At 38.4% G+C, this 14,608-nt stretch overlaps 2 protein-coding genes across 3 annotated transcripts; one reads left to right on the top strand and one right to left on the bottom strand.

Moving 5' to 3' along the window:
• Positions 1-1,306: 1,306 nt before the first annotated feature.
• LOC110052576 (uncharacterized) lies at positions 1,307-4,799 on the top strand. Its single transcript, XM_089285815.1, has 4 exons — positions 1,307-1,442; positions 2,046-2,291; positions 2,556-2,924; positions 4,220-4,799. The coding sequence occupies exons 1-4, from the start codon at positions 1,322-1,324 to the stop codon at positions 4,498-4,500; spliced, it is 1,017 nt and encodes a 338-aa protein (XP_089141941.1). The 5' UTR covers positions 1,307-1,321; the 3' UTR covers positions 4,501-4,799.
• A 1,992-nt stretch (positions 4,800-6,791) lies between these two features.
• On the bottom strand, positions 6,792-13,740 carry LOC110052542 (uncharacterized). 2 transcript variants are annotated; one of them, XR_016206219.1, is made up of 4 exons: positions 13,605-13,740; positions 12,261-12,595; positions 7,073-10,514; positions 6,792-6,999 (listed from the first exon to the last, which is right to left on the bottom strand). XR_016206219.1 is itself a non-coding variant. In XM_020758671.2 (3 exons), the coding sequence occupies exons 2-3, from the start codon at positions 12,592-12,594 to the stop codon at positions 9,835-9,837; spliced, it is 1,014 nt and encodes a 337-aa protein (XP_020614330.2). In that variant the 5' UTR covers position 12,595; positions 13,605-13,740; the 3' UTR covers positions 6,792-9,834. The 2 variants fall into 2 exon arrangements, 1 of the variants encoding a protein (XP_020614330.2); XM_020758671.2 differs by having other exon boundaries at positions 6,792-10,514.
• Between the last annotated feature and the right edge of the window lie 868 nt (positions 13,741-14,608).

The following is a 14,608-nucleotide window of genomic DNA, read 5'->3' as shown; positions in this document are numbered from 1 at the left end:
ATCTTTCACTATGGAGTTGACTACTATGGCGTCCATTTCTGGGTTGCTGGAGGTTATTTGTTTTGCGAATTTCCCACAAGATCTGGAATCTATCTTAGTCCCCTTCACAGCGGCAAATTAAATCGAGATGCGTGGAATTTTGTTGGTGCGTCCTATGACTCACTCAGGCGTTGAAAAGCTGTGGATCGGAGGCAAAGTGTATGAAGAGCAGAATATAAGTACAGTTGAACTGAACACTACTGGGGCTGTCAGAATGGGCGTGCTGACTGGAGATGTTAGATTTCTCAAAGGAAAAATATCTTGTATGCAAGTGTACAACAAGGCTTTGACGGAGAAAGAAGTGCACGCTGTCAGAGGACTCTGTTTTCAAAAAGGTTTGTTTGTTGTTATTTCTACCAAGTAAATAGCCGTCTTTCTAGGCCTTCAGTTTTCTCTTGTACTCGAGGAGCTCTGGCATTGGAAGTGCTTAGCTCAACAGAAATCCGTGTTCGTTTTTAGATAGGTGGCCACTGAAAATCAGTGAGAATTACACATCAATTAAGTCACAGATAGGACACCTGTTTTGGGTTGGTCAGCTTAGTTTTAGGGTGAAATTTAGTCTCCTCAAGGAGCCTCTCTCCATCCAGGAATATTGATAGTTCTAGTGAATTAAAGGGAAATCTAAAAAACACAAATTGTGCAGTAACAGGTGATGGACTACTCAATGCTGATAGAAAAATTCTGTCGCTAATTGATCACAGCCCTTTTCCCGTTCACTACTAACACACGAAGGTCCTTAATAACTACTACGGAATTTGGTTTTTCAGTTCCATTGAGTCCTGTGGCCTTTTTCCCTCTGAACGGACAATACGAAACAACAGACATCAGTCACAGCTACAATCTTCCAGGACAAGCGTCTGGCGTTGAACTGGCGCCAGGTCCGGACGGTAGTGCAGGAGGCTCGTACCAGTTCTCGGGAAACTTAAGCAGCTTCATTTATTTTCCAAATAACGGAGGTCTGGACACCAGATACTCGATGACGTTCTTAGCTTGGATTTACCACGAACAAACTGAAGGTCCGATCTTCTATTATGACGGTCCAGAAAGCGGCATTTGGTTTAAGCTAACTAAAGAAAGCCGTTTCCGCGCACGGTTACGTAGCTCAAACTTTACTTATATGGAAGCTGCAAGTAGTGAAATTCTTGAGCCTAAAACGTGGCATTTTGTTGGCGCGACTTGCAACTACTTCAGTGGCGAGTTCATTTTATGGATCAATGGGAGCATTAATAAGAAAAAAGTCATTGATTCGCCTTCTGAGCTGGCAACTCAACAAAGTGTCATTATGGGATCCGTACCAGATAAAGCTGAAAAATATAAGGGGAGAATTTCGTGCGTACAGCTTTATGACAGAGCTTTAACTGAACTCGAGATTGAGGATGCCAAACAGTCTTGTTTTACTGTAGGTGAGTTTATTTTTTCGAATCATTTCTGACGTTAACTCTTTGAATGAAGTGAATTTGATACTCTTCTCACCTACTTTTCACGAGAAAATAACGAAGTTCTTCCAAAGGTTTGGGGGAATAATAGAATATCATACATTTCAAATGAACAAGGCAAATCTTTTGGATTAATTTGAGGGGGCACAGAATATCTCTAATGTTTCATCGGAAACATAGGACAGAACAGAATTTATAAAGAGGGAACAAGAGAGAAAATTTAAACTTCAATTCAATTCCATTCAATTTTAAGTTAAACTCTCGCAAACATTAATTTTACAGAGGTGTCAGAAAAAAATAGACACATAAATGTATACAAATCACATATAGAAGATGATAAATAGCATTAATGAAATAATTTACAATTGTGATTAAAAAATAAATTGTTAAAGACAGAAAGCAAAGAAAATAAGGGAACTCAAGACAAATAGTTTTAATACAAGGTTGATTGTGTGGAGTTTGCAACACCTAAATAGTTTATAGAACTAATCGAGTAGGTGCCCCAAAGATCCCCTGTGAGGCGATCATTAACACTGAGTACATTTTCTTTACTTTTCCAAACGTTTACAGGACGATCTAATTCAAACCAAACTGGTTATCTCGGTGAAACAGTAGAAATGAGATGCGATGCTTTGGAAGGTAAAACAGTTCGTTGGAGAAAAAATGGCGCTGTACTGCATACGAAGACCGCTGGTAACGACGCAAGCCTGCTTATCAGCATTGCTCAGCAAATTGATGAAGGAATTTACACCTGCGATATTGTGAACAGCACAGGGGAGATCCAGGCATCATACAATATCACGTTAAAAGTAGAAGGTGAGTCTGAAAGCTTTCTTTTAATAATATAGAAAGAGGAGATATTAGTTGCTATAAATCTAGTAACAATAATCATGAAAAACATTGCTAGTTTTTTCTTACAATACTATTACATTGTGTAGCAGCTGACGACGAGTTTGACAACTGCATTCGAGAGGTTTATTTTACTATGACTTTTACTCGGAATATCCAAATATAGTTCCAGTTGCACTCTTTCAAGTTACTGCAGTTCTGAAAACTTGTTTGTCCTAATTTTGATTTCAGATCCAAATTTCCTTTGCTACTTGTTCAAAGGCGATTACAAATCTGACAGCACATGGAAACGCTGGAGTGTGTTGCACGTAAACTACCACGAAGGAAAATGGTTCAGGGCTGATAAAGGAGCTGCTATGCCAAGTTCTTGTGTGTTGAAAGAAAGCTGTGGTGTTCAGGCTCCTGGTTGGTTGAACGGTCAAATTCCGTCGCGTGAAGCTGGGATCGTTCAAGGCCAAGTTTGTTTCAATTATCGTAAAGATTGTTGTTATTATTCATTACCAGTACAAGTTAAAAAGTGTTCTGACTTCTTTGTTTACAAGCTGAAGAAAGTTCACCCTATGGTACCTGGGCAATACTGCTTCACGACAAACACACTAGGTAGGTATAAGAAGCAATATATTAGTTAACAAACAGGTCTGTAATGCTTGAGTATCCAATATTTCCTCCGAGAACAACCCGTTTCGCTTGTTGAGTAACACCTTGTAAGTCAGTTAACTGAGATTCCTTAGAAATATTTTCACCTATCAGTTTTCAGTAAGAGAGGATGAAAGGAGGCAGGCCTCATTCCCAAAGTAATCTCTCTCAAGTTATTTTTAGACATTTGTACCCAGTTTTAACGCGGATCGTGTTAGCACGCTCATTTTACTCACTTCTTAAGCCGCTTAGGCTGTCCAAGGCGTGAGCAAAATTCGTGTCTCAGGATTGGCTATTTTTAGACACTTCTTGGATTTCCGAAACCAGGACTGAACTAAAAATAACTTGAGAGGCAATGCAACCTTTAGAATAAGGCCGATATAGGGGGCCAGTTCTTTTACTTCTTATCCTCTCTTTCTCTCAGTAATAACGACATACGACATACAAATATTTAGCACTTTTTAAAAATGCTAAAAATTTAAAGTGCTAAAATAACGACAAGCAAGCATCCTAAAAACCGAATGAGAATTTTAAAAAAAGCAACAACAACAATTAAGAAAAAAATAGCGGCAATAATGCAGAATGACTGTTTCGATGGCTTTGTGACCATCTAACAGCGAGTAACCAGTACAACGATATCTATCAGAAGTATGTGTACATTTTGAGCTTTCGAAACACTGAGGAACATCGTCTGTTAGTAAGGTCGGTTTGTTGGCTGGCCTGTTGCATTGGCCATAATCGGTAAGCCGATCGTATCGATATACATTGCTGGTTGATGGTCGCTTAGATTTCTTAGTTCGCGTCTTACCGTTTCCAACGATTTGCATTATAACTAGTATGGGTTGAATCTGCTGAAATGCCTTTATAAATCAATTTCCCAACCACTTTTGATCAAAACTGTTTGGCAGTGTCGCATTGGGGTAATACGTTTTCGGCTGGTTGAGATGGTTGTGTTTTCTGTGGTCTATTGAGGAAGACACTTTTTCCTTTAATCTGGCCATTAAAACTAATTTCTGAATACTGATGAAACATTTCTACCAAGCTGAGAACGTTTCGAAAGTTATTGAGAAACTTTAACCAGATCATCAGTTTAAACCGAGTTTGATACCCAGTCCTGTAGAGCTCCTTTATTTGGTCAATGCATAGATCACAAGAATCTCATTCTAACGTAAAGTAGATGATCCCATAGAGCATTTAGAATGTAACTAAGAGTAATGCTGATATAACATCAGCTTTTGTGTGCTTGGTTAATCCTACAGAATTTGCGGCTCAACTTGAGAACGTCATGTATACGTCCTCCAAAGCTAACTACACTCTTACTGGTCACGTGATATTGTCCGAAAAATCTGTGGAAAACTCTCTTCGGTGCATGAAATATTGTGCAAACTTAGCAAATGGACAATGTAAATCATTTAACCACAACGAGGTGACAGGTGAATGTCAGTTGAACAACGAGACAGGACGAGATGAAATTGACGGCGATATGAAGCCAAGAGAGGGATACACTCACTATTACATCACTAGAACCAGGATCCCATAACGTTGCCATAGAGACAAGCTAGGCAAGCAAAGGACAACAGAGCCAGTTGTTTCCGTCTGGAGTTAAGATGAAGAAGGGCACTTGATTACAAATTTGTGCAGAATAGGAATTGAAACTCATCCAAAGTAAAGTCTTTGAGTCAGTTAATTTTGTAGTTGCTAAGGGACATTTGGTAGCCATTAAATCATGATTACCTTAAACGTGTGAGATAATTTTCCCCTGTTTCACGATATTATATTTTATTATTTCTTGTAATATTCAACGTGAGAGGCGCAATAACAGAAAATGTCCACCATCAAGTTGGCTCTCGCATCGATAGGTCTGGGATCGAGTATAACCGCTGTAAGTCCTGAATGAATGATTGAACATTAACTTGAACATTAGAATGTTCACAGCCTCGCTATTTACGCGCGCGAAAGAGAAAGCGAGTGAAGCGAACGCGAAGTTAAGCACGCGGGGGTGGGGGTGGGGTTTGCGAGCGAAGCAAGCAAGAAGAATAGAGAGGCTGTAGACATCTTTGGTAAAAAAAGTGGACTTATTAGGCTCCTCCCCTTGTTATCGCCTTGCTACTTACAGCTCCACCCCTTGACCAATTAACGAAATCGGACCAATCAAATTTGAGCGGTAAATTGCTTGTTTAATTGATTACAAGTATCAGTTTGCAAACAACATCACGTACGTGCGTTCGAGTGCCGAGAATGTCGTCTCAGACGACTTCTTCAACTCCAAGAAAAGCTGTTGAAAGGGGGAGAAAGCCGAAATCAAGCGCTCTTTCCAATTTTTTTTGGATGTGCGCTAGCTCTTTTGCTATTCGCTTGGGGAATCTTAGCAAGACGTCTTACATATCTGCGGGGAATATATTCGAGGGTGTTACACGGTGTGGCACTCGTCAACTACAATGAGCGTGACACAATTTTTAGCGGAGAATCTTAAAGTCCTCAGCTGTCGTGCGAAAACAAGCTTGTATTTCGCTTCGACAATCAGGTCCTCCTTTGTTTCCTTTGTTGACAAAGCGATGGAAGGAATCCTAAGCTCTTCATCTCTCCTGATTTGTTTCAGCATTCGCACATTTGCATTTCTTTTGCCGTTGCGTAGAGTTGATATATCAGACTTTCCTCGAAGCCGGTCGGCAAAATTGCAATGACGTCTTCCGAACGAAGATGAAAAGCAGCCTCTATCAGTTCATCCTTGAGCGAAGAAACGCTGAAACTTTTTTTACAGGATTATATTTTAAAAACAACCGCTCTATTACGAATCATGGCACGTGTCAGCGATGACAACTGCTGCAAGCCGCAAAACGCACCTGGACGCAATCATGATCAGCCGTTGTCAAGGTGATGACACTTTTGTCACCTCTAAACCAATGGGAATTTTCCGTTTTTGGAGAAACGGGGAATTCACTTTTTTCCAAACATGTTGTAAGCAGCCGCGGACACTTTGAGGGTTTACGATCTAGACTTTTCCTTTGCAGACACCCAAAACGAATTGTGCATGACTTTGAGAGATACTCATAAACATTTGTAACCTGTGTCGTTGCTTTTTTTCTGCAGTGAGAAAGTTAATGCTGGCTCCAATTATGGGTTGTTATTTAACCACTATAGGCCCATCCTAGTACTGCAGTATACAGTACTGTATACATGCAGATTTCGCCATTATCATGGCATTGCACTGGGCAATAAAACAAAAAAAACCGATTTGGTGGTATTTTTACCTTCCCAATGTTTATTGTAAGCTGGGCAAGCTCCTATAGGCAGCCATCTTTCCCTTACAACTCTAGTGGCCACTTACAAGAACCATTCTCATAAGGGGCCAGCTCCAGTTACAGACGGTGTCCGCTTACGAGAGGTACATGTATGCAACATGCAATTCCAACTTCCAACTTGCAACTCCAACTTGCAACCCGCAACTCCAACTCACAACTCCACAATTTGCAATCTTTCCACACCCGCAGAAAATTTTTACTATTAAAAGTTGGCCAATGTATTGATAGGTTTGGGATCAAGTATATTACCCCTGTAAGTACGTAGTCCTGGATGAATCATTCAACATTTGAACATTGGATGAAGATGTCTCACTGATCATTCATGGTTGGCCTTCCCAGATCAAAGTTTGTTATCCTGTCTCCTGGCTGGCAGAGAATGTTTGTTTAATGTCTGGGGTTTTACTCAATCACTGTTACCTCTGATCAACAGCTTTCCTTGTCATGATATTCCTATTTGGTGTCCTCACAAGTACCTGAATAGCTGTTATTACAGTTATCAGCGGTTTGACATACAAACAAGACGAAAAGGTCAGTTTTGCTCTTTATTGACCCAATGGCTTAGTTTGTATGCCTTTTTTTAAAAAAGAAAAGAATATTTCACCGCAGACACAACTGTAATAACTTACAGTGGCTTATTGAGACCGCTCACTGAACTTTCTGCTTCTAAGAGAAATTCGCATTACTTCACCAGTGAATAGGTGAGCTGATGAAAGATTCACTAGTGCTTTGAGCAACATCTGAGGAGAGAAGTAAAAAGGATAAATTTGAAAAGGAGAACAATTTAATTTCTTGCCGCATCATCATCATCACCTTTATTTTCCCTCGAATTTACGGAGTAGCATTGCTCTCATTTCCTCAAGCTACCTAAAGTGAGAAATTTAAGAAATGATGAAAGAAAAAATAAGAACAAGGCAGATAAATTTATGCAACATTAGAGGACAAAATTAATTTGCCGAAAGTGTTAAAATCTGTAACTGTGCGATATTGATTTGGAAGTTCGTTCCAGGATTTGGCCGACTAGTACTGGTAACTAAAAGAATTTAGGTTTAAAATTTTTTATCACTTCCTCTTAAAGAATAAGTGCTGGATCACAGACTAAACAAATCTTTTAAGTATTTAGTAGGGTATTCAGGGCTGTCATTAAGTTTTGATTCATCTGTAGCCTTCATCTTCACACTAGCAACAAACTTGTTACTTTACGGGTGAATTGTACCAACTACAGGCCACTTTCACCCGCACCATCAAGGGCTCATCAAGCATGCTCAGTCGTAAGGGGTGTTATGGGTTACCACCCTTATTGACAGCCCTGGTATTTACAAAAGTGAAGACATTTAAAAACAGGGAAAATCATATTTTGCATACACTTGTTTGCCAAATTTGTAGTTCCTGCTCTTGTAAGTAAAACACTATAGTCAGAGTACCAGTCTTTAAATATAAAACGCAGAATACGCTTGTTGAGTAAGTCTCACTTGTCAGAGTAATGCTTGCTGCAACATTAGTGCCACACTATCGAGCAGCAGTAAAAAAGGGTTAGGATAACTGCTTTGTAAACTCATAGCATGGTAAGTTATAGGTTAAAGGGGCTCAGTCACATTATTTTGAGTTATTTTGGCCACATACAAAATTACCTTTAAGGTGATTCCTCACATTTGCATTGCGCATCCTTACTGCGCATAATTTATGGCGTCATTCGCGCCCGTTCGTGCACGCGCACGTTGAAAACATGGCGGATTTGCCTTGATATTGAGTTCTGTCAGTTGAAAAATGGCTATAGCTCACTAACGAGCTCGGGCACCCCAATTTTTTTTTCAGTCATTTTAATCAACTAATCATTAGCTTTGCGTGAGAAAAGACTGATCTGATTTCTATTGTTGAAAATTGAAAAAATAAGGAAAATAACAGCTGCACTGTAGTCTTTTCTATTTTGCAGTTTGATAGCCGTGGCAAGCAATTTGGTTCCAATATTTTAACGAGGATTCAGCTGTCTGTCAAAATCAAACTTAAAAAGTTTATCTGTGTCCGACACAAGTATTGACTGTAGTTTGAGGCGTGTTTTCATGAGTCTGGACTCAAAAAGATTTTACAATAACTTGGAATGCGTTCTTGTAATAAGCATTAAATAATGCTAAAATGGGACATTTTTACTGTCTCACTGCTCCTTGACGAGCATGGGCAGCCCCCTTTTTTATTTTATAATTAAAGTTCTCATACGATAAATATTCAGTGGACAAAGTTTGAACAAAAATCTATTGGCAGTTTTATTTCAGGGGAATAACCTTAAATGGTAGGAAACCTGAAAATAACAGTTTAACAAGATAGAAAAACACCAAAGAGATAATGATAAACCATAAAGGAACAAGGATGGCTAAGGATGGAGAAGATTAACACGGATTACAAACAAGGAATTTGAAAAACTGAGGCTAAACTTTTCAATATGTGCAAACTGTGACTGAGCTCCTTTAACTATCAGTGTACATGTATGAGCCAAGTGGCCTATCAAGCAGATGCTTATCCTGGTTTCAGTAGCAAGAAGCAAGTACATGTAGGAGTATTTCTACTCCCCCCTAGATGGGACACTAGTCCATTGCATAGTTATACCCCCAGATCACCAGTACCCATTTAAACACCTGAGTAAAGAAAAGGATCCTTATGATCAAAATTCAGCAATCCTTAATGTAAAAATTGTTGAACAAATAATTAAGTAAATTGAAAAGAGTACTGGCTACCCTAAATAACTACAAGGGCTTAAGAAAAACAGTTTGCGCTAATAATAAGGTGATAAAAATTAATTATCTGAACTATGCTGGAAGAATCAATAATTACCAATAAAGCTTGTCACTTAAAGCTGTAAATTGCAGAAGACAATTGCTTTAAATATCAACTGATCTTCCATTCACTGCTACATGTATATATGTTTATGGCACTGGCAGTGCTTTCAGTAAGACCTGGCTCCCGCCAGAGCTCTGTAGGTACTCTCTTGCAAATCGCCGGCTGTATTCCTGCATTAATGTGCTGATGGAGTCATATAAAAAGGAACTAGCAATTCAGCCTATTAAATAGTTAGTTATTATTGGAAAGCTAATAAAAAGGTTAGAAGTATACATTGAAAAAGCTGAGGACACTTAGTCCTTTTGCATGAACATGAAAGCAACCACATAAGGTTTTAACGGTAGTATTTCTTGAGTCCTCTAACAAACAGACAGTGTGACATGTAACATTCTATCAGCTTTTAGTAAAAGGCATACCTTTATCTCAGTAATATAGACACAACTGAAAATAGTGTATAATATACACGAGACTGCCTTGAACTATGAAAAATAATGAGTGCTTGAGTGTTAATATTTTACCTCAAATCGCTGGAAATTGTCTTTCTGAGCTTCCCAATTTCAAAAATTTTCTGGGGGGGGGCATGCTCCCATATCCCCCTAGAGGACAAGGGGCATTCAGCTCCTTTTATCAGCTGCGGGCGCGCTAACAAAAGGGAGACAACTACTTCAAATCTAACTGAAAGCACTGCACTGGAGCAACTTCATCCAATTCATTAGATGACCATTTCAAATTACTCAGTATTCTCATAAGGCAACCGGTTTTCCTGTTTGGTGTGATTTCGCAATGGCTTCCACAATATTAAAGGATCGAAGCACATCATCTTTAGACACCAGCAAGTTTTCTTTCTTTCTTATTACATTGATAAAATGGTGCATTTCTAGACTGTAAGCCTCAGCATATCGTTGGGGAAACGAGAACTTGATGGGTTGAAGTGAACTTCCAGCAGTATGGGAGTGTGTAATGGTGAGAGCTGAACTGTTATCGCTTGTAAGCATTCCATTCGCCCCAAACACTTCGACACGTTGGTCGTAACCGTACACAGAATGACGTGACAGATCTATTTGGCCAATGGCACCACTTGGAAACTTCATGACGACGCCAACCGTGTCCACATCATTAAGCGCTCCAATTTCCGAATGGAAGGCATTGGCGAGACAGAACACAGTGTGAGGAGCTTCACCCATAATCCAACAGATCAAATCTACATCATGTACACAGCAGTCATGAAATATCCCCCCAGATATCTTTAGGTAATCCATGCTTGGCAGGGGAGAGTCGCGACTTGTTGTCTTGATCACTTGAACTTTGCCAATGCCCTTGTTTTTGACTTTGTCATACATGAAGTGGATGGTTGGGTCAAATCGTCGATTGAAGGCACACAGTAATGGAATATTGTGGCTCTCGGCCACCTTGTAGCAATGCTCTGATAATCAGTCAATCAATCAATCAATCAATCAATCAGTCAGTCAGTCAGTCAGTCAATCAACCCATCAGTCAAATATTAGCCATCAACAATCCCAAATATTTTCAGTCAGTTGGACGATCAATTTGTCAACTCATTAACTATCAACAATTACAAATTAATTCATTAATTCAATAAATTAGTCAATCAGCCAATGAATCAGTGAATCAATATGAATCAATAAATCAATCAACCATTGAATCATTCAATTAACAAATCAAAAACCAGACAGTCAATCAATCCATCAATTCGAGTGTCAGTCAGACAGTCAATATACAATCAATTAGTAAATCAATTGATTAGTAAGTCAGGCAGGCATCAGGTCGGTTGGTCGGTCAGTGGGTCAGTGAATTAGAATCAGTCAATCAGAATCACTCGTGCCTTTTGTTTGAGATTTCTTATTACAGTGGATTCCTGATTAAACAGACCTCTATAATTAATTTTATTATAAAGAATGATTCCTATAAGGAACAATATTCTTTGCTCCAGTAATAGTAAAATAATTAAGAAAAAGAACCTTGATATAACAAAACCTCATTGTAGCAAAATAACATGGTTTGCTACTTTCTTGACCCTTCATTACATCAAGCTTCCACTGTAATTCCATTGTAATTAATTTGACCTTGAACCTACTGTATTGTAAACCATTAATGCTCTGTTTCACTTTATTTGAAAGTGATGAGCTTTTTAGTGTTTAAATTAATATAAAAGTGTTGAGCCTTAAAAGACCTGTCCATTAAACTCTTACCACAAAAATCAATATAATACATTGCACAGGAACCATCCAGGAAACTGTGGTGTGAAGTGACACTGCAGTTCATGGGCCTAAGTAATCAACCTGGGGCAGGGACTGCTAAAAAAATCTGGCCAAGAAAAACAAGTAGAAGGGGTCACTGTTCTCCAATTTTGTTACTTTCAAATGGTAAAATTCATACATTTTCCAAGTCATCTGGAGCCCCCCCCCCCCCAAAAAAAAAGCAAAAAGGGGTAGGGCCATAGCCTACCAGCCTCCTCACTGTAGCCCTAACAGCCCCTCCTGCTCCACAGTTCCTGCAGGATAGTCAATTAATTAAAAAAAAATCAATATTGGGAAATTATTCAATAAATGGATATCAATTGAGAAACTGAAATTAAGTGTTATCGATGCTATCGATCAATCTATAGAAATCTATACTCATATGCTGGTGAAGTTTCAAGTTATCAATTTTATCAGGTTTAACCATCGTAGGGAATCAGTTCAAATTAAATCTTTCTTCATCAGCTTACACTTATAAAAACTGTATCCATTGACGCAGTGTTTGATCATGACTATTTAAATGTATATTTTCAAAGGCACCAGTGAAGACTCATAGACACCTTATGCCTGTAAAAATATTATGTTGAGAAGCAATTTAGGAGAGACCACATTACGTTTTAAGGCAAATTTTATTTATGATTTCATGTTTGATCTTTGGTTTATTTGTTTTTGGTAAATTGTTAGATAAGTTACTAGTAGCATTGATAAATTCAATATTTATAAAAAAAAAAATTGATCACAATAGTTGAAAATTCAATAACAATCAGTCACAACGAATCCTTTCATCAATTTGTATTTATTTCTGATATTGTTGACTAATTTCAATTCAATGAATGTTAATGAATGTTATTGATCATAAATTTTATCGATTGACTATCCCAGGTAATAAAATGTCTCTAGGAAATTCTCACCTACAGCTTCCAGGCTATCAGCAACCGGCTTCTCGCATAACACAGCTTTTCCTGCCTGTAAACAGCGCATAACAATCTCTTCATGAAGATGAGTTGGAGTGGTTACGACTGCGGCACTGACACTTGGATCACGCAACACCTTCTCCATGTCCGATGGCGTGACAACTTTTGCATCTGAGAAATTTTCTGTCACGAAATCCTTTGCTTTGGCTTCATCAACGTCCACAATCCATTTCAGGCTCACTTGCGGGTCTCTAATGAGGTTTGTGACATGGATGTGACCTGCTCGACCCAAGCCAAACACTACAAAACCAATACGAGATTCTTGGCTCATGCTAATTGATTGAAAGAAAGAAAACAACCATTAGACATCTAATGTTTCAACTGACCGAATGGCACAAATTATTATGTTAAATTAGCAAGTTAACTCTCTTATCCTTGTTATCCCTTACAAGTGCAGGACGTAACACGTCAATAATTGCGATAGTCGATAAAAATCGATCGTTTTCAATCGAATTCGATACTAATCAATCGACAAATATCGGATGTTGATAAAAGTCTATCACACGATTTCTTGTGATTATCGACTTTGATCGACTTTGATCGATTTTGACCACTGGGTTGTTCAGTTTTTTATTCAACTCTATTGCCATACGGATTTACTTTAGAGCTGTTAACACTTCTATAATTTCGTGGCCGATTGAAAAATGTGTCTGCATTTTTGTCGATAAAATCGAGAATCAGTTGAAAATCTTGTGATTATCGACTTTTATCCACAAATTAAACTTGTCGATTGACAATTACTGATCGACAAATATCGAGTACTATCGACTTATCGACTACGTTTTCGATGATCGACTTTGATCGACATGTTACGTTCTGCAAGTGTAATAAAATCAAATCAATTTATCTTAAACTCTTATGTGCTTTAGATAAATTGCCCAAAGAAAATACACGCACTGATTAGTTTAAAATCGTGTTTCAATAAACTCGATAGAAACACATAACAGCTTGAACAAAGCGAGCAAAGAGAATAAACGTTTTGACGATCAACGTACAGAAATTGTTCTCTTTTTGAAATTTTCTAGAAATAGAAAACATGTTAATTCTCTGTGTTTCTATCTGTCGGCTCGTGTTCCTACAACATTTCTCGTTCTCCCAAACTTCCGCTCGTGTTTCTGTCAAATCAAATCATGTTTTCATCGTAATTAAAACTCTCAAATGAATATATTCACAATCAACGCTATTGTGAATATAAAAGTGAAACCACCAAACACAGCCAGCGAAATATTACAACGTCTTTCTAAATATGAACTTGGAAATTGACATATATATTTTAATTACCTTTGGCTGACTTTGAAACGGTAAATATTAGCTTTCCCAACGTTGGATTTGCAACAAGAAGCGTACAACTTGCTTTGCTTGCTGTGTCACGCTTGAATCACGCGACTTAAGGAGCTGTCACTTACCCTGGGCATAACTTCGATCCAATCCTCTGTTCGTCGAGAGTCTGGGCTCGAGCGTAATCACTGTAAATATGGCGGCCTCTGTGAGATTTGTTGTCGAAGTCGTTGTTGCTGGTTTTAAGAATGCACTTCTCATGTCTAGCTAAACCATAGATTATGAAAAAGAATGAGAAGTGAAATTATGTCTGTGTTTTGCAATGTAGAATACGGTAAACAGCAGTTCGTGAACTTGTAAGGTGGCGCATTCTGTAAATTTTCTTCGATTTCAGGGTTGTGTCCTGGTATACCGGTACACAGAGGGAATATCCATTACACTCCTTTCTTAACGAACCTTTTTTTAGCTGTTGAACATTGTTGGGGCTTTTGTATCGGTTCCTTGTGAACCGGTACACGAGGAAAGAACCGATTTCAGTGAGTAAAACTAGACGTCTTGAAAACCACAGAAGTACGATCATCGAGCGTCCTTCGTATTGCCTGTTAAATACATTGATTAAATGTTTTTAATCACTTCTACTGATTTGTCACGTTGCATTTTCAACAATTACCACTGTATACAGTCAGGATCTGAACAATCGATGAAAATTGATCACAATCGATGACAATAGATAACAATTAATCGATTGATATTTATAATCTTATCTACAACAGAATTCTCTATTGTGCTTGGTTCTCCGCGTGCCTATTTGCCATATAATCGGCACGCGATCACGTGGGTGTCCAATAACAGGTGTCCAATTTAAACTTTTTGTAATTGGACACCTATAATTGGATACCCACATTATTTTCACGTCAATAATTATTATGCGTGCTTTAACGGCTTCATTCGCAATGTTTCCTACAGTTTTTAAAACTTATGAAAAGCGGTACAGATGTTTTCCCTCA

This window comes from Orbicella faveolata, unplaced genomic scaffold (genome assembly GCF_042242905.1).
Source record: "Orbicella faveolata isolate gen_17 unplaced genomic scaffold, um_ofav_v1 contig_1, whole genome shotgun sequence".
NCBI lineage: Eukaryota > Metazoa > Cnidaria > Anthozoa > Scleractinia > Merulinidae > Orbicella > Orbicella faveolata.
Note: the sequence above shows the minus strand (reverse complement) of the source record. Positions and strands in the feature narration are given on the sequence as shown.

What these genes read in the sequence shown, in the direction of transcription:
- LOC110052542 (XM_020758671.2), bottom strand. Translation starts at nt 12,594, where the DNA reads ATGAGCCAAGAATCTCGTATTGGTTTTGTAGTGTTTGGCTTGGGTCGA. An exon ending in TGATAGCCTGGAAGCTGTAG is followed by an intron (nt 10,515 to 12,260) that starts GTGAGAATTTCC and finishes ACTGATTATCAG; the next exon opens with AGCATTGCTACAAGGTGGCC.
- LOC110052576 (XM_089285815.1), top strand. Translation starts at nt 1,322, where the DNA reads ATGGGATCCGTACCAGATAAAGCTGAAAAATATAAGGGGAGAATTTCG. An exon ending in ACAGTCTTGTTTTACTGTAG is followed by an intron (nt 1,443 to 2,045) that starts GTGAGTTTATTT and finishes AAACGTTTACAG; the next exon opens with GACGATCTAATTCAAACCAA. An exon ending in CTTCACGACAAACACACTAG is followed by an intron (nt 2,925 to 4,219) that starts GTAGGTATAAGA and finishes TTAATCCTACAG; the next exon opens with AATTTGCGGCTCAACTTGAG.